Source organism: Epargyreus clarus, unplaced genomic scaffold (assembly GCF_041222505.1).
Source record: "Epargyreus clarus isolate Ecla_fem2 unplaced genomic scaffold, WU_Ecla_fem_2.2 ptg000019l, whole genome shotgun sequence".
NCBI lineage: Eukaryota > Metazoa > Arthropoda > Insecta > Lepidoptera > Hesperiidae > Epargyreus > Epargyreus clarus.
The window spans coordinates 4,713,482-4,733,352 of NW_027332227.1; the positions used below are offsets into that span (position 1 = coordinate 4,713,482).

Sequence of the window (19,871 nt, forward strand, 5' to 3'; positions counted from 1 at the left end):
CGTGGTTTGACTTTGGAAGCACCACTGTTACACCTATTTCTGCCTTATAACAACGGTGTTAGCGCTGGTTAATTGTCAAGGTTGATGACAGATATTCATGGGCAACAGTGGCCACTTACAATCAGGTGGATAGCATGCTCGCTTGCTGCGTCATTATAATACAAAATGTAGCTATTTTAATACTTATATTGAAGGTGGAAGTCCGCAACCTCAGAGCTAAAGGCGCTAGACCTAAAGCATATTACTACTGATCGGCAACAATTTGTGATTTTTACTGGTGACGTAAACATACTTGAAACTAGTCTACATCAACACGTTTTGTGTATAGTAAAGTATCTTTTTGCATATTTTATATTTTAGAATGATAAACAATATCCAGCCAGTGTTACCACAAAAGAAAATTATAAAATGATATTTATTTATTTGTATATGCCAACGACGGCACTTACAAATTGTCAGTTACAATATTTTTCTTAAACTACTACCGGATTAGAACGCGACAAGATAAAAACAAAGTATTGAAATTACAAAAACAATCTTTATTATATTAGAAATTTCTTCCAATAATATGACACATGCATTATAATTATATACATCCCTATCATCACATTTTTATACAAAACAAATCACTTATCAATGTAATAACATCTTACTTGATTTAAAACTTAAATAATTAAAAATAAATACATTAAAGTAAACATATTACATTCCATAAAAAAGTTACTGTCCATGGGTTGATGTTTGACCAATTTCGCTTTCAAGTTTCTCAATCTCTTGTATGTCAATATCTCCATCACCATCTAAATTATCATCTTTTTTATCAGGAATTATTTGTGGCCTTTTTAAAAATGGTTCATGTAAAGCTTTGTAAAGTTTTTTTGCTTTGGTGGCTCCAAAGCCTGGGCATTCTGCCAATCTGCTCTCTGTAGCCTTTATAATGTTTTCTAAAGTTCCAAATGTTGTTATTAGAGTCATGGCATCTGTTTTATTAACTGGCTTTATTGATGTGAGGGCATTAATTATCTGAAATTAACATAGTATTGATCAAAATTATTATTTTAAGTATCTCAGTAAATAATTGATGAATGTAGCCCCCTGAAATGCTGGTAAAATTGGGCATTTTTTAAAATATAAAATTTAATTATTCTCTTTGTTATTTTGAATTGTTAATTATAAAGTGTCTAAAAATACAACAAGTTCAATAAAAGATTGCTTATTAGCTCTACACCATTTAAAGAGTATATCCCCACACCCCTTAATCCCAAGAAGAGATCAAATATTATCATTCTGGTAATTTATTTGGTTGTTTCCAATACCTTTTGATGAGGATCATTTTCCACTTTTTCCATAATCTTATCAGGAGGTTTGTTTTCAAATATTTTGTAATTCTCTATTATCTTAGCAGCTTCCTCTGGGCTCCATGCAAGCATCAAGGTCATGTCTGTTAAAAGACATATTCTTGTTAAGTTCTTAAGGGCAGCATGTGGATCTTTTAGATCAACCTGAAAAAATATTAAATACCACTTAAAATTAAGTGAGTCTTACTGTTCCCTTAAAGATCAGTTAAGATCGAACAGGAGTTAAGAGTATTTATTACTATAATAAAGCTTAAATTCCATATCTTTTACTTAATATAGGATCTTTATATATAAAATTACACAATATAATTATTGATTATAAAATTATTGACTGCACATATAATAGAAAAATTCCAAGTAAGGTGAGTGTAATATATATAGTTAATAAATAGGGAGGGCCACTTTATTCCAGGGTGTCTCACCAAATCTGAATCACAATTTTCTGAATATAAACACACAAACATATAGTAATATTGTTACAGAAAATATATTACCTGCACCAATAACACTCGTAAATCATATTTTTTACCCAACTCCTTCAACCGATTGTTGATATAGTCTGGATCTAAGTTGTGGTATCGTACTGATAGAAATAGTAGGCATATTGTCTTGCCTACTTCAAAATCTGGTATTATATCATCATACTCCCACGGTACACTAGTAATGTACTTTAGCACAGGATTGCCACGCTGTGAACATTCATAATTAGGTGAATTATATGATATATGAAAAAAAGCACCCTGTATGTCTTGTACTAATTAAATAAAAAAACTTAATTATATAATAGATCCAATATAATAGGAATTTAAATATTATAATTGTATTGTATTCATAATTTTGCTAGTTGCTCTTTATTGGTATTATATATTTTATTGGTTTGGTAAAGAAGACATACTTTACCGCCATCTAGATTCAATCTTTAGTCAGGTCCTATGACATCAATTGGCATAAATTGAAGCTGGTTTTTTAAAGCTGATAAATATTGCATACCAAGATTTAACCAATAATTATACTTACTTGTTTCTGACTCACTAAGACGCAATGAGTTTTGGATGTTGATGGTTTTGTTGGAGCACTGCTTGAAGACGTTCCTGGTAATCAGACTTAAAATATGTTAAATGTTGTGTCAATAGTGTTGTTGATAATTTCACTCATCATTATATTAATCATAATTATTAATACCTCTATTAAGCAAGTGAGATTCCTCAGAATGAGGTTGAGTATAAGTATGAGTACAATATGTATATGATAAAAAGGATAGTTGAGTACAGAGGAATCCTTCCCAACTGTTTTTCATTTTCATCTCAAGTCATTTGATAATCAATTTGTAAAACACATAACTTAAAAGAAATAAATATTCTATGTCTATGTATGATTTGAAGTACTAGGTAAATGCTTATTGTAGCATTTACCTAGTACTTCAAAGTCACAATTATATTTTTAAAAATCAATTACCAGGCAAGACGCTAGCAGCGGGTTCGGTTTTAGGTTGTTTAGGGGATGTCGGCTCACAGATCTCTGCTAGTAAATCATCAAAACCATCCTCTAATTCCATATTTCAGAGATTTTACATACAGTACCCTCAGATGAATAAAATAGACAGTACCTAAAATGTTAATTTGTCGAATGGAGTTAATAAAACAGACACATAAGTTACTGTCTCTTTCTATTATTCTTAGTTTGCACAACCATCTAACCTTTGTAGAAAAGACTAATGTTCCTATTCATTTAATCACAAATTTCGCTTTAGTTTGTAAAGATGTAAATAATGACAACAAGTACCGCTAACTGTACATATTTTTTTCATTGATACGAGAACTTAAAATTGTAATTTAAAACAAATTCAACTTCAAAATTGGAGTTAGTCAGGGCCTCGCCTAGCCGATAAAAATCGTAAGCAAATTTATTTTATCGCGGGCTGTCAGCTGTCAGCTGCTCATATGTTAAGTTAACCGGCGCAGTCATAGACTACATAACGATAAAATAAATTATACAGTCCAACAACCAACTTTTCTGTGCGTCTGGCAGGGCGTTACTGGTAATCATAATGTTGCCGGGTTATCAAAAATACCTCAGAAGTGGGGAAAATTTAATGATTATAGTCAACAAGATTCAATATATTATACGAATCTCTAATATTATTGTTAAAATAAATAATAAAATCAGAAAATTAATATGCATTGAACATACCATTACTGTGTTACCCGGGATGGGCGTAAACGTCTATGACACAGTTTCTTACTATTTCAGATGTTTACGAATACTATGTATTTTTGTTACGTTATTTTGTTCAATAAAATCATTGTTCTTTTCATCGTTAAATAACGTAAAATCTAATTATTGGGGTCGTAAAATAAATGTGATTGGTAAAATATTCCCTTTGGCTGTTGATAATCAAGCTCAAGCAACACCATGATCGCCGGTGGCGCCCCGACTACAGACTATATTTTCTCTGTATGGTATTGTTTTCATTGACATATGACACTGACACTTTTCTGTTACCATTAGTTTGATTTGACAGTTAAATTTAATTCATGGTGTACATAAACAAAGTTCTAAAAGTGTTATTTTTTCTACTTAAATTCTAAATTAGGATCCAATGAAAAGTTGTAGTTCTATATTGTAGTCCTTACTATTATTAATGAGTACAGTTTTGTAGGAAGAGAATGTAATGGTAATTTTAAGCACTTATCTCCGGTGTTGTTCGCGCCATTAAAAATGAATATAGCAGAACAAAGCAATAAAGAAATAAACGACGATGTTGATTTATTTGATGATTCGTTGTTGGCTGCATTTGATACCTCTGATTTTAAAGAATCAAGTTCGTCGAAGCGTCAAGACACCGGTCTAAACACATCTATTGATCATGACAATAGCGTGCTTAACGTGAGGTATGTATTATATATTTATGTAAATACAAAATAAACACAAAAATATACTTTTGTTACTCGTATTTCTAGCATAAAACAGTACTTGCATTTCATTAGAATGATGTGCATGCCAGTTGACTTACATAAGTTGACCATTGTCATCTTTATGAATGGGAATGCATCTCTTTCATGTCGAATGGCAATCAGTTTCAAGTAGAACCTCTGATCTATATGGTGTTGGAAACAGATATTCCTGGGTGGCAATGACCACTTACCATCATGTTGACTATATCTCATTTGCTACTCCAATTGCATAAAAAATAAAACCAAGTGTCAAAAAGACTAAATATATGAAGCCAGAATAACTGCTACCAATTTTTATTTTTGAACTTTTCAGTGCATTATGTTGTGATGAAGAATTCAGTGGATATGACAAGCTGACAGGCAGAAAATGGATATACCCAAACAACTACCCTGTACGGGACTATCAGTTCAATATAATCAAGGCTGCGATATTAAAAAACACATTGGTATGCCTTTGACATTACTGGTTGCCTGGTTGCTTATAGTTCACACTTTGGATTCAATTGTCTTGCATGCTGATATAATGAGAATAGGTATAACTCATACAATTTTGTTTAAATTTTGCAAATAATTAAAAATTTGCAACAGCATTTCTATTGTATCTTCATTAACTCTGAAAGTATCACTCTTATCCCTAATTCTATCACTGACCATTTGTTCTACTTCGGTTTTCTCTTAGTTGTGATATACTTATGGTAAGGCCTCCATTGGGAAGGTTAAGGAAAGTCGATTTTTTTAGGTTTAAGATGTGTTTGACTTAGGACTCATCATGAATAATAAATAACATATAGAATAAAACTTAAATTTGAATATATTATTTATTTATTCATGAAGCAATCCCGTAAATAGACTAGGAAACACTATGTGGTTGTAATGTACAAATTAATGTGGTGGAGGTGCTTAAAACCATTGAAATAAGTTTTAATCATTCACAGTATTGCAATGTTATTTTTATGTGTAGTGTAAGATCGCTACATAATCATTACATTAATTACATAGTTAATTGAATTCAAAGTGCCCATAAATACATTTTGATTGAAACCCTGTTATCAAAGTATTCTCTTATTCATAAATGTATGTTAAAATTTGAAGTCATTTCACTGTGCGATGAACTTAGTGATTTTGCAGCTAGATCGCATACTAATCACCATTGTGTGTTATAAATTGAGACTTATTTTGTAGGTAAGTCTGCCAACAGGGTTGGGAAAGACATTTATAGCAGCAGTGTTGATGTACAACTTCTACAGATGGTATCCAATGGGTAAGATAGTGTTCACAGCGCCCACACGGCCACTCATAGCTCAACAGATTGAAGCATGTTACAATATTATTGCTATACCTCCAGATGACACAATAGAAATGACAGGTAATTTATGATTTGTTCTTAAAATGTATCTTCTTGTTGTTTTTTTCATTATTATAACTCATTTATAAAGTATGCGTCACTATAATATATGTACTACCATTTATTTGTTATGTTTCCACTATGTATGAGTCTAGAGTGTTTTATTCAAGTGGCTTATTAGAAGCAATTTAGGATCTATTTACACAACATAGCAAATAAAGTATAATGCAGAATATTGACAAATATTTGGCAAAACTGTCATACATTACAACATTTAAAGCAAGTTTAAAATATAAGAAAATTTTCAGGAAACATGAATGCCACTTTGAGGAAAGAAAACTGGGAGTCTAAGAGGGTATTCTTTGCGACGCCCCAAGTAGTGGCGAACGACATCAAATCGGGCATATGCCCTGGGAAGTTGATACGGTGTCTGGTGATAGACGAGGCGCACAAAGCTAAGAACAACTACGCCTACTGCCACATAGTGTCCATGTTGAATGATATGCAACACCGGACGTACAGGATACTGGCGCTCTCGGCGACACCGGGGAGCAGAATAAACGATGTTGTTCAAGTAAGTTTTCATTTTTGTATTTATGTAAGTTTTTTGTAATTTATTGTAACATTTTAAATTGACAATGTGACACATCTGTGTTCATAATAAAGCAAAATAATTAGAAGAATATTGTATGTGGTAACAGGAGACTTATTTTATGCACTCTTACTGTCTTAAATGTAATATCACTCTTAAATTTCGGATTACAATTAGAGAAAATGGATTACTCATGTATGATGTTTTACTCAAAGTAACTCCTAATTTTGATTATTTTCACAGGTAGTGAAAAATCTCCAAATAGCCCACTTGGAACTGCGTACAGAAAACTGCATAGATGTAGCCAAGTACTGCTACTCTCGTAATATCAAGACAGTTGTTGTGCCGTTGGGCCCTGAGCTGTCTCGATTGCGTCAGGAGTACATCGAGGTTTGTTAAACTCATCTTTACAGCTTAATATTATAATATATCAAGATATGTGATCAATGTCGATTTTATCAAAAATGCTCAATTTTTTATTTTTATGTATGTATAAAAATATTTTTATATTTGCGCCAAAGTGGCATATCTTCTTACGCGCACACATACATAAGTGAACACACCCTTTTTATTCATCTATTTTTTAATATAATTATTATTGGTTTTTTCAACAGATTTTGGATATTTATGCCCGTAAACTGAAGCAGATGAATATCTTGAAATCCAACGCGGGCAATCTATCCAAAGGCCGCATTTTGATGATCTACAAAGAGTACCAAACCAATAGTATAAGGTAAGACGTGCTGACACTGTTACTATAATTTAAAATTAACGAAAACAATGCAATTTTTCAAGTTTCTGTGTGTCTCTGTCACATTAGCTATTGATGGTATGAATTGGTAAACGTTTTAATCGAAAATTAAAGGTAAAGGTTTAATAATATATAGGTGTTCAGTATTACGGGCTTGCCGAAATACTAAATTCATATAAAGGACTAGTCTTTCCATAAAAACCGGATTTTATTCTACCAATATTACGCTGTGCCACTGTTTAGCCAGTATTTAGTTATTTACCCTCTAGTTATGGGTACCCCATGTCACACCCGATTTTTTACCTTTTAAATGAGTTACAATATCCAAAAAACCACGGGGTAATTTACGCTTCGATAAAAAGTGTTCGACATTAAATATTTTATATTCTTTCTTGCAATTTTTAGGCATCCTCAACGCAGCTACATAATGAAGGACCTTTCCCAACTCATCTCACTGTACCATGGCCTAGAGTTATTGGTGAGCCATGGCTCCAGGTCATTCCTGAACTTCTTTGATGAGCATCCGGAGAAGATGTGGATCCAATCTGACGACAGACTCACAGTTCTGCTGGAAAGGTTGAGAGATGATCTTGGCATCAATCCTCTCAATTTGAACACGAATGTTTTACCTGATGGTACCATACCAGAAGTAAGTATATTTAAAAGATAATACCTTAAAAAAACACCAAAAGGGCTTAAGGCGTTCCCTACCAATCAACATAAGGTTGATAAAATCAGAAGACATTTAAAGGTGGTTTTGAAGGTGGTAGAAACCTTTGTGGTTCGACTCCGGCGGCACCACCGCCACACCTATTTCTACCTAATAACAGCAGTGTTAGGCGCTGCTGTGTGTGGTTTTGAAGGGTGTGGTAAGGGAGACAGACTTTTTCGAGGTGTTCCAGCTTAGTCCTCAGGGGTACCGGCGCATCTGTGGCCGACCTCAGGTAGGAATATCTAATCCTATCTGCGGTTGATTACAAATGTCCATGGGCGGCAGTAGCCACTTACCATCAGGTGGACTGCATGCTCGTCTGCTACTTTTATATTATAAAAAAATAAAAAAGGTTAACTTATAGATGAAAACATAAAATGTTTGAGTAAATAAATATTTTAAAAATCAATATTCTTTAATATTAATTTAAAAATTCGCTTTACGTTACAAAATAATATGTTACAAATCTTAGAACTTAATTTTAAATCATAAGTACTGTTAAATATCGTGAATATAATTTTAAGACCTTTTCACGGATATCTCAGATCAGTATTCATGTCGTATGAGATTTAATCGTAAAACGCCATTTTATCTTTTCATTATTCCTTAATCAGTTCAGATTATGCTGTAAAATAATTTTATTGTCATTGCAATAACAATTTTCTGAAATAGATTAATTCTAAAGAAATAAATGTAGTAATCAGAATGTTTTCAGCTGAAATGATAAAACTTTATGAGGTTAATTGAATTCAACTCAGTATGTATATCCATTTATTATTTTAGATACCAAAATATTTAACCTTTGGTCATCCGAAATTCGACAAAGTCAAAGAAATAATGCTGCATCACTTCCAGACTGCGAAAGAAAACAATGAAGACACGAGAGCTATTGGTAAGAGGGATATTACTTATTGGGAATTTTATAATTGTTAGTTGGTGAAATCAGAAATTGGATGGGGATGAAAAACACAATTAGATTTTTTTTTAAAGCACGAATCACAGGGATGGACGTACCCCAATGCTACATAAATAAAGATCGTGGGGCCAGAGTTACCTCATTTTATTGTTTCAATAGTTAATATCATAGTAATAATCACAATTTGCTTTTTAAAGTAATTGTTACGTTCCACAACTAAACTAGTTTTAAATAGTTATATTACATTATTAACTAGCTGCTTACGATTCGTGCCAAGGTGTCGGAGGCATGAACAGTGGCGGAATAAGGTAATCGGAGGCCCAGAAAGTTGAATGGAGGCCCCCAGTGTAAAAAGTTCACCTGTGATTGGGTGACCGTTTTTTTTTTCGCTGACTAATACACATTTCATAGGTTGTTTGGTTCTGACGACCTTTTTTTAGCAACTGTTTGCCCAGGCCCCCCAGGATCGCAGGCCCGGGGCGGACCGCCCCTTCCGCCCCAATAAGCCGCTAGAGGTCATGAAACTACCATGCTATTGATTACACAATGTTGCACTCATGTGGGATTGATGTTTCGCAGTGTTTTGCGAGTACCACGAGACGGTGAAGTTGGTGCACTGCCTGCTGCTGCAGTGCCGCCCGCTCATCCTCGCGCGCACGTTCGTGGGACAGGGCGCGCCCGGTACGTAGCCACGCCTCTACCACGCCACACAACACTCATGAGTCCAGGTTCTGTTCTTGGTTGGGTAGTGCACATTTACAGAGTGTCATCTCCACTAACACATGTGATGAATGTCCGTTATTAATAATTAATTAATCTAACCAATGTGTTGACTACAAAAGATTGTCATTTGACAGTTTCTTCATATGTCCGTTATGAATTATTATATAATCTAGTTATAGATACCTAATAATAGCAATGTTCAGTGATTTGACGGGTGTGATATGGGAGACAATATTTAGTTCTCAGGGTTGTCATCCGTCGACTTTTTTATCTGGGGTTGATTGCAAATGCTCACTTAACATTAGGTTTTTAGCATGCTCGTATGTTACTTCAATCTTATATATAAAATTCTCGTGTCACAATGTAAGTTACCGTACTCCTCCGAAACGGCTTTACCGATTTTCACCAAATTTTATATGCATTTTCAGTAGGTCTGAGAATCGGTTACTATTTTTATACCCCTAAGTGATAAGGGTTATTCACCCTTAACATTCTTTTATTTATATGGCAACACACTGTTTGCCGGGTCAGCTAGTATTATATGAAAAGCTACCATCAATAATTCAAGAACTGTGTTGTGAGTGCAGGTAAGGGTGGGCGAGCGGCGATGTCGCAGAAGCAGCAGCTGCGCGCGATGGCGCAGTTCCGCGCGGGCGCCTGCAACGCGCTCGTGGCCACGTGCGTCGCGGAGGAGGGGCTCGACGTCGGCTCCGTCGACCTCATCGTCTGCTTCGACGTCGCCACGCGCTCGCCCGTGCGCCTCGTGCAGAGGTACCGACACCAACACACGAGACACGCACGCACGCATGGATACACCTCACATTCATACGCACGGCACAGTAGCATATACGCACACATGTAGAGTCCCCGCCAAACTGCTAGTCCGCTCCGAATATAGAGACTAGTCGCGTCGCAATAGCAAATTGTAGATATTAGAGGAACGAAGACAGCGCAGGACCCGGCACCCTCCGCTGCCCGCTCTCGCCCACGGGTACATAGCTGCGTTAGTGTACTCTTACGTTGCTACGGAGTATATTCGTGTAGTCGTGTTCATCGATTGGCTTAGCCGCATCGGCTCTCTGACTGACACCTGCACGCATTAACTTCCGAGCGGACTTGAAGTTTGGCGCAAATTATACCACTTATATTCATGTACACGACATACACACGAATCATACTATAATAACATTCGATTAAAATTATATATCAGGGCAAAATTTTAATAATATGAAATCCTTTTTCAATGCTATGCCAGAGTTTTAGCAAGATTTTATGTCGTTGGTATATTTAGTTGTTATTACAACTGATTCTCTATTTTTATTCGTATTGCTCTCTTATATGAGACACTTGAGTATTCCAACATCCGTTTATTAATATTTAAACGGTTATTTCATTTTAAAAATAAAGCGATAAAATATATGTATTACCACGAACATTAAATCAAGATTCATTTTATCAGCAATAATACTAAAGTTAATGGCCAAAAAAAATATAGCTATGCAGTTACACTCATGATCAAAAGTATATCACACAATATTCAACGCAATTTTCCTTAAAATGGTCAAGTTATAACTATCCTACCCATGTCAGAAAAGTATCCTTGTAGATAAACACGATTTTGTTGATTTAAAATGCGCATATCTCCCCTTTTATTGGAATAAGAATATAAACCTTTAATTCTGAAACCACTTATCATTTTTAAAAACCTATAATATGATACCCCAAACGTGTATTTCAGATTCGTATATTACACGCCCGAAGTGCCCTAAATAAATGGATTATTGTATTTATTCCGTTATTTGACCACTAAATTACTCTAACAATAATATGTTTCATCCATGGATATCTCGTTGCCCTCATTCAATAACACAAAATTTCCCGTGATCGTTTTGATTGTTAAGTGGAACGCGAATTTAACGTCACTGTCAAACATTATTTTGTAGATATACCAGTGATTCATTCGCGGAAAACGCGCAATAAGCATTCAGCTCTGTTTATATTTATTAATATTGTATTTCAATCTAGACGAATAAATATAGTATATTGCTAATTGTCTTTGAAATATAATATTATGTGTAAAAAATATTTTACATTAGATCCATTATAAAGAAGTCTTAATATGAAAGGTACGTACTATTTCTATTATTAGAAGTGATAACGCCCGAATAATCAAATAATCAGGACATGATGTATCATAATGAAAACGGTTATTATTACATTAATATTGATATTTATTCAATGCTATTAGAAAAACAACTTGTTTTTTTTATTATATACTTTTTGTAAATTATTACTGGCCGGTTTTATTTATTTTATCAAGTCTTATCACATTATTTCTATGCGGGATGACCTTATGTGTAATGTTTATAAATCCTAGTTTATGATAATTGTAAAACGAACCATTTTTGAAGTAAAAATCACATTTATTTTAATTTATGAAATAGGAAAAAAGAAACAATATTTACTGTAGTTAGAAACTTAATTTTTTAAAATATTTAAGGAACAATTCAAAGAGATACCAATTATCATTTAAAATTAAGGAATGTCTGCCAAACTGAAACATTGAGGAAACTTAATTAAAAAAGTTAATTAACTTAAATTATTTAAAAGGTACTGTTTTCCTTCTAATAAAACTGCTGTTATTAGGCGGAAATAGGCGTGGCGGTGGCCGTAATGGAACCACAAAAGCTATTTTAGTACACTATACATTTAGTAGTTTATTTGAGTGCATTGTCTATAAGATTCCATTTGATGATAAGTATCGCCCATACTAAGAACATAGATGGACGCCTCATATCTGAGCTGATATCAGCTCTTTCTGCTTCACGCTAGAAATAGACGTGACGGTAGTGTAGTCCGCGTAAACCTGCTAGTCCTCTCTGAATATAGAAATGAATCGCGTCGCCATAGCAAATTGTATGACTACACCTGCTCGGAACAACTTCAGAGCGGACTAGCAGTTTGGCGATAAGTATAAACCCCATTTCCCTATTTTTAATACAAATTTGAACACTTTCAGATGTGGCAGGACGGGTCGCGAGCGCAGTGGACAAGTACACTTTTTAGTCACTGAAGGGAAAGAACACCAGGTATTTATTAACAATGATACATCTATTTCTAACTTTTCTTTAAAATAGATTTTTGAAAACCTAATGATTGTAGTTTTAAACTTTATCAGAAATAGGGTTTTCTTTTAAGAATTTAACGCTAATTCTTATTATGGTTTTGGATTTCGCCATCTACGTAAATTTGATAGATTCACTTCACTCTATTTTTAACCGGAAACTGTACAATAAATAAGAATCGATCGCGTGGGGTAAACACGATCTCGACCGTGAGCATGCCAGCGCAGATTTTCTATTTTTAAACAGGAATCCTAGTAAATTTGGAAATAAAAAGTAGTTAATATTATTATAATAGTTAATATAGGATAGTGTATTTCCGCTTTTCCTCTTTTATGCTATATGGACGAAAACGACACGTAGGTCCCTAATACGGACACTTCTTTTTTACAAAGGAACTTAAGATATTGTAGGGTTTTTACCCTATGATATTTAGTTTTTACTAAATAAATGTAGGGACAAAAGAGGTGGTCTCCGATGGCCTGTACACAATAGACTACAATGTGATCACCCTATATAGTCTGTAATTACGTCATCTTTTTTGTTAAGAGTCGTTATTGTACTGACGTTTTTGAAGTACTCTCGAAATATGTAGATATGTGAGATAGACTGAATGCCTATCTACACTTAAAACGGTTTATAGATTTTAAATGTAGATGAATTTTATAATATACCAGCATGTGTCCACCTAGTTGTACACACACCACAGCAGCGTTGAACACTGTTGATTTAAGGCAAGAATAGTTGTGGCAATGACGCCTACGTTGTCGAAACACGAAGGGTTTCTATCTTTCACATAAAAACGCAAGGACACTAACACAAACATAATCATCATAATCATTTCAGACACTGCTCGATGGTATGCGACAGAGAGACAGTCTTAAAACTAAGATACTGCATTCTAAGGAAGTGCAAGAGAACTTGTATAAGCTGAACCCGCGCATGCTGCCTTATGACGTCACACCCAAGTGCGACCAGATTTACGTCACTGTAAAAAAACAGACCGCGAAAGGTGGTCAGCGACGTCTACAAGGAGAGGCGAAAAGTAAAAAGGTAAAATTAAATACGGAAGTTGCATTAAAGTTAGGTTGTCTCATGCCCCGTCAGCGACCCCGGGAAGGACCGCTGCATGTGTGGCGAGCATCAAGTTCACCAAGGTGGGGCCCAACGGGGCAACACACTTAGAGGACTCCGGTTGCGTTCCTTTGGAGATCCCGGAGTCCTCAACGCAGCGTTGAGGACAGTCACCGGGGGTTTTAGTGCCGTAAAAATCCCACAACCCCGTGTCGCTCCCACGTTACCGGGTACCTTCTGAAGGTTTTCCCTAGTCAACAAAAAAAAGGTAGTCTCATGAGTGCCGGCATTTAGGTGTCATAGTTAACATCCATGGAATCTGTCAGAAATATGAAACTCTCTTTACCATATCTTCTCATACAGATTCATAAACTACATTGAAATCTTTTATTAAGAGAAATATGAAACTGTCTACGTTCATTTGCAAATGTGTAAGTTGCTAATTTAAGGTTAATAATTAATTTTTAAGGTTTTTAAGCTAAATATGTTTAAAATAGTTTGATCGGAAAAAGAATTTTGGAAAATGTTTTGATCACATGACTTCAAAAGTATAATTACCTTCCCATTACAGAATAAAAAGGAGAAGCAAGTGGCTCAGAATCCAACGACTGCTTCTACTTCAAACAGTACAGAAATTGTGGAAGATATTCCAGGTAACTTAAACATAAATACCTATTTCCGGTTTGGTAAAAAATAAATAATCATTAAAATAAGTTTATAAAAACTGTCGACATAATTCATTTTTAATGTTCGTAAAAATCGATCTATTATTCTCTCATCGCTATATTATGTAGTTTCGGATGTCGCCATCCAAGTCCACTTATAAAAATGACCCTTTATTAAAATATTAGGTAGTACTAATTAATGATAAATCTTTTTGTAATCCTCACTGTGACCCTTTATAATAACCATATTGCAATGTTTGATTTTATCTTTGTTTCATTAATTATAATACTGATTAATAGTTTATTTTTTATACTATAGCCAATAAAATAATAAACTCTCCGAGTAAGGAACCAAATAAAGGACCTGGACTAATAACTAGGTTTTTAAGTCCGAAAAAAGAAGATTCAAAGGAGACGAACCGTGCTTCCATTAAACCCTGTAAGTTAAATGGTACGTATTGAAATATTTTATTTGGTTCATTCGGTTAATACTCACGAAATTATATTATTATTTTCTATAAAAAAAAAAGTAATTATTATAAAAACGAAAACCGACTGTTTAGCACTATAACCCATGTTGCTCTCGGAATTTTGAATATCGAGTTTCTTCACATATCAAAACAACATAATATTGAGTAACATAATTCAGAAAATCATTGTCAAATCATTAAATATTTTACTGGAATTTATGAATTCATAAATTCCATTCCTTGTTATCAGATTGTAAAATTTGTATAAAATGATCGCTTTTTTGCGAAAATTGCTTGATTTAATTAAGGTAATAAAGTAAATTATACAATAACTTAAGAAACTATTATTGCAGCCGTGTCCTCTCAAAGCGCGAATAACAAAAGACAGAAGATACAATCTAAACTAGCTGGTAAATCTACTAAGAAAAACTGTGATATTAGAGCACTCTTAATCCCTAAGAAAAAACCTGACCAAAATTCTGTCAAACTTTTCAATAAAATACTAGACGAAAACAAAGACATGTCAACGAAAATGTTTGAATTATATTTTCATTTAAAAACTGAAAATGAGGAAACCACAAATTGCTACACGTGCGAAAACACTCCCGACATTTGCAAAGACATACAGAAATTGAGAAAAAAACATAGGAATAACAACTATACACCGATGTTGTTATTTCAAGATGAAAGTGCTTTCCCTGATCTTACAATAGTTGACGACATCGACGCAGAATCTATAAAGAATTACGCTAAACAATTAGAAGAAAAGTACAAAGTGAATTCTTTACAGGAAGCACAAAAAAACAATGTCTATCACAACAATATATATAATTCGAAAACACAAACGGATGATGCCAATGATGGTTATTTTGACGACGAATCTCATGAGCTGTATAATTTACATAATTATGACATTGAGGTTGAAGAAAATATATCTTTACACGAGGAAAACAAAAATAAATTACAAAATGATGTTCACGTTTCGAAACCACAAAATGACGTAGTCAGTAAAACTTGTATTAATGACGAACCTCATGCTTTAAGTAACTTACACAGTTTTGACATTGGCGACCCAGAAGATATCACTGTACAGGAAGAAAATGAAACTAATTCTGACTTACAAAATGATGTATATGTATTGAAAAAAGAAAACGTTGATTCTAATAAAAAGTCTTTTGAAAATGCTTCACGTGAGCTTAGTTTTTACATTGGCGATGTAGATGATATATTCGCCGTAAGTCCTCAAAGGGAGGAGGAAACGGAAAGAAATGAAACAAAATGTGAGAATGTTACAGGAGCGCAGTGGACATGTAGTAACTTCGATTTAGGTGGGATAGATGACATTCTAGAAATAAACGACGAGGAAAATAAAATAGATGTTAGGTCCACAGGCATAAAAGAAGACAAGGATGTTTTATGTAGTGATATCCCTATAACAAAACCAACACGTATTGGAAGAGAAGAAAATCAGAAAGATTACACGAACGAAATGTTTGACAGAAAATCTCCAATCCTTAATAAAGATTTCTCGAATAGAGACATACCCACAATAGATTTAAGCTATGATGGAAGTCAAGAACATCAGAAAGATTGCATAAGAGAAAAGTCTAATAGATCATCTCCAGTTTTGAATAATAAGGGTTTATTGCATAAAGATATCCCTACAGTAGATCTAAGCTGTGATGGAAGTCAAGGGCATCCAAAAGATTTCACCAAAGAAACACTTGATAAACAATCTCCAATTCTGAAAAAAGAATATAAGAATCGCGTTTGTGATATAATTGACTTAAGTTTTGATGAAGAGAGCGATAATAAGAAAGTTAGCCAAAAACAGCATTTACAAAGTCCATCTATTCTTTCGAGAACTCGACCGAACCTCACTCTAAAATCCCCCATACTCACTTCACAAGCACGAAAACTCAAACTAAAGAGAAATTTAAAACTAAACCGCAATTCAGCCAGTACTGCAAAAAAACAGTTAAACCTAGATTCGAATGACTCGACATCGAACGAACCAGACAGCGATAGCAGTATGCTCACAGAATCTCAAATTATAGACTTAATCAATTCAAACAATGACTCTCATTCTCTTACTATTCGAGATGAAGATACAAGACGAGTATCTCCGATACTTTTAACTCAAGCGGAAAGAAATAAAGACACATCCGTAACAGAAAATAATAGAAGCATTAGAAAAACCCCAGAACATGTTTTCGCAAACATAAGTCTCTTAAATTCATCTTTCGACCAACAAGTAACCAATAAAAGAAAGGTTGACGATGAAACAATTGCTTCTCCATATTTCAACAAAAAACAAAAATATGACCATCAAATCGAGCAAGTATGTAATACGATTAAAACAAAGATTTTTGGCGCTTTAAAAAGTTATAATATTAACTTTGACAACTCACTTCCTAACGATACAGCTAAAAACAATAGTATTTCTGGGCCTAAGTTGATTCAAAATAATAACACTTTATTAAAAGAAAATCAGGTGAAGAATGACAATCAAGTCTTCAATTTAGCTGAGAGATTTTCTTACACTCCAAAAAAACCACAAGACATGACGACGTGGAGTAAAACCAAAAGAAACAAAACCAAAAACAAGGACCCTAAGGTAATAGTAATAATTCATAATAAATACTATATAGAGCATTTTGAATTAAATCTTTGTTTGTACTGTGTACGATGTATGCTAAATCCAAATAAACCCTTAGTTAAAGATCTATATTTTCTGTAATTACATCAGTCAAATACATGCTATACCAGGAATTCCTATATTATGAGTTTTGTTATGGAATGTTTGTCACTATTCATGGATTTTTTTTTATTATTGTGTATTTATTCCATTACAAATCAATTTGTATGATTTAGTTTATGGTGTTTTTTTATACTGTTCGGTTTAATACAATACGTTATTAAAACATTTTAGAAAGAGAAAATCAGTGCCTTCATCGATTTAGAAGCATCGTTATCGGGGGATGACTGTGGAAGCGGGGATGAACTGACTGATGATAGCATCGGCAGCATCAAAGACTTTGTAACAGACAAAGATGCTACTTTTACCGAAGAAGATATGCAGGCACACTACCTAAAATCAGTAAAGTAAGTTTGTTTTATAGTGCGTTTTATCAGACATATTTTAAACTAGTTAGGGTGGGTTGCATCAGGTAACTTTAACATTTACAAAAGCCTAACCAACCGTCAAATCTACGGTTAAATATTTTTTTTCCATCATTTTAGTTGAAATTGTCATAACGTCATAACTAACACTTAACATTAACCGCTCGATTTCGATCGGTTAAAGTTACTGTATTTGTCAACTTCCGTAACTAACTAAAATATTGTGCGACATCGACACAAATTACATTAATGGTAACATTCCATCGATTCAAAGTTATTATTATATTTCACATAAACACAAACATTAATAGGCTTTCGTGGCAACCCACCCTTCAATTTGTAAAGTAATATCATTTTAACATTTGGAAACTTTTAATTCATAAAAATAAATAGTTCTTGGATATGTGACAAATCCAACTATTTTTACGACATATTAGCTATTACAAGCTTTTATAATATTTTTTTTTTGGTCCAACTTAGATTAGATATTTATATTAATATAGATTATTTTTAGGAGTCCCCTAAAAATTGGAGCTTTCAAAATGCCACTAGCAAGAAAACACTTCACGACCAATGTTCTCTCACAATTTTCTCAACAAGATTCGTATGAAATGGTGAGTTACATATATAAATATATAACAATAATTAATTCTTCGTATCATAAAAAACATTTACATTAACTGCACATAGAAAAAACAACATTGAATTTTTAACATTATATTATTTATTTCAACCAAGTTTTAAAGATAAGAATGGGCTTAATTATTAAAATTCTTTGTAAACCATTCAACATAATCTTTATGCATAAAAATGTTTGTTTCGTGCATCCTAAAAAACATTTCAATAATTACAGGATAGTTTCTGCGTCGACTCTAATATGGACATAACTGAAGCTAAAGATTTATCAGAACTAGAAATAGCTGAAATGATCTTAGAAAAGCAACAGAAACGAAGAAAAAAGTCTCGAATCAAAGAACCTGTGCCATACGTAAATGGTAATAGTTCAACAATACATACAGTACATGAAGATGGGGACAGTCCTATAATAAAACGCAAGAATAAAGCACGATTTGTCACAATTGACTCAGATGACAGTAGTTAACAAAAGCTAGACCAGACAAAAACTTTAAAGATTGGTGGAACCAGTTTATATTGAGTAGGGATTTACCACTTCTATACCTCTCTAGGGTTAAGGAGTTTTAGCGTTATGGTACAAGGGTGTAATTTTATAGTTTACGAGTACAAATCTACATAGTAGTTGAGACTCTAACATTATGTTGTAAAGTTCTGTCCAGGAGACAGTATGTCTTGCACTGATCTCTTATGTTTAATGATACTTATGGCAGTTCAGATGTTGTATAATTATTATGTTCACGAGTGAAAATGTATATCGAAAGTTGTCGTAGAAATATAGTACTTGCATGAAACTTAAAATAGTTAAATGTCTACTATTCTAAAAAGTCATTTGATATGCTCTTATAATGATTTATGCTAGTACAGGATATAATTGTAAGGGCCTTTTTCTTGTCACACGGGTGTCAGCACGCACGCGTGTCTCACTCACGTGACATTCAATTGCGATAAACGTGCGAATGGCTTCCATGGTAGGTATATCTGTGGAAAGACAGGATGCAAGTGCTACACATGCCGACCAGATCCATAAGGCACACCTGCGTGACATGAATAAGACTCTAATATTGCAAGTGGAAGGCATCTTTGACCAACTTTAAACAGTTCGGAAAAACCTTCAGTGCCTGCCTGATTTCATGTGAAATTTGAAGCTTTAAAAGTTCTTAGGTGCCATTCGAATGTGCTAAGTTACGCTTATGGATAAAATTGAATGTGTTATTATGTAAATAAGTATAATTTATAGGTGTTAATGTTGTGAAAGTTCATTGTGAATATCTTTGAAGCTTTATTCTTATTCAAATGATATATATTTTCAATCATGGAAAATTTAAATAAATAAGGATATAAAACGTAAATGTTTTTTTTTTATTTCCTACTTCATTACATTTATTAATTAATTATTACAAAATGGGCAGAACAATTCAATTCCTCTGTAA

General features: G+C 33.6%; 2 protein-coding genes across 3 annotated transcripts; one reads left to right on the forward strand and one right to left on the reverse strand.

The window, feature by feature from the left end:
* Positions 1–518: 518 nt before the first annotated feature.
* Positions 519–3,327, reverse strand: Ercc1 (DNA excision repair protein Ercc1). Of its 2 annotated transcripts, none has more exons than XM_073083798.1 (6): positions 3,141–3,327; positions 2,814–2,964; positions 2,376–2,449; positions 1,853–2,047; positions 1,317–1,502; positions 519–1,023 (listed from the first exon to the last, which is right to left on the reverse strand). In XM_073083798.1, the coding sequence occupies exons 2-6, from the start codon at positions 2,911–2,913 to the stop codon at positions 721–723; spliced, it is 858 nt and encodes a 285-aa protein (XP_072939899.1). In that variant the 5' UTR covers positions 2,914–2,964; positions 3,141–3,327; the 3' UTR covers positions 519–720. The 2 variants fall into 2 exon arrangements, with proteins under 2 accessions (XP_072939899.1, XP_072939898.1); XM_073083797.1 differs by having other exon boundaries at positions 3,056–3,327.
* A 529-nt stretch (positions 3,328–3,856) lies between these two features.
* Positions 3,857–19,790, forward strand: Fancm (FA complementation group M). Its single transcript, XM_073083730.1, has 18 exons — positions 3,857–4,249; positions 4,626–4,758; positions 5,495–5,678; positions 5,966–6,231; positions 6,493–6,639; positions 6,864–6,982; positions 7,406–7,649; positions 8,496–8,604; positions 9,208–9,309; positions 9,939–10,122; positions 12,371–12,440; positions 13,320–13,526; positions 14,119–14,233; positions 14,532–14,663; positions 15,036–17,299; positions 17,615–17,787; positions 18,320–18,419; positions 18,659–19,790. Exons 1-18 carry the CDS (start codon positions 4,077–4,079, stop codon positions 18,905–18,907), a joined length of 4,971 nt encoding a protein of 1,656 aa, XP_072939831.1. The 5' UTR covers positions 3,857–4,076; the 3' UTR covers positions 18,908–19,790.
* The last annotated feature ends 81 nt before the right edge of the window (positions 19,791–19,871 follow it).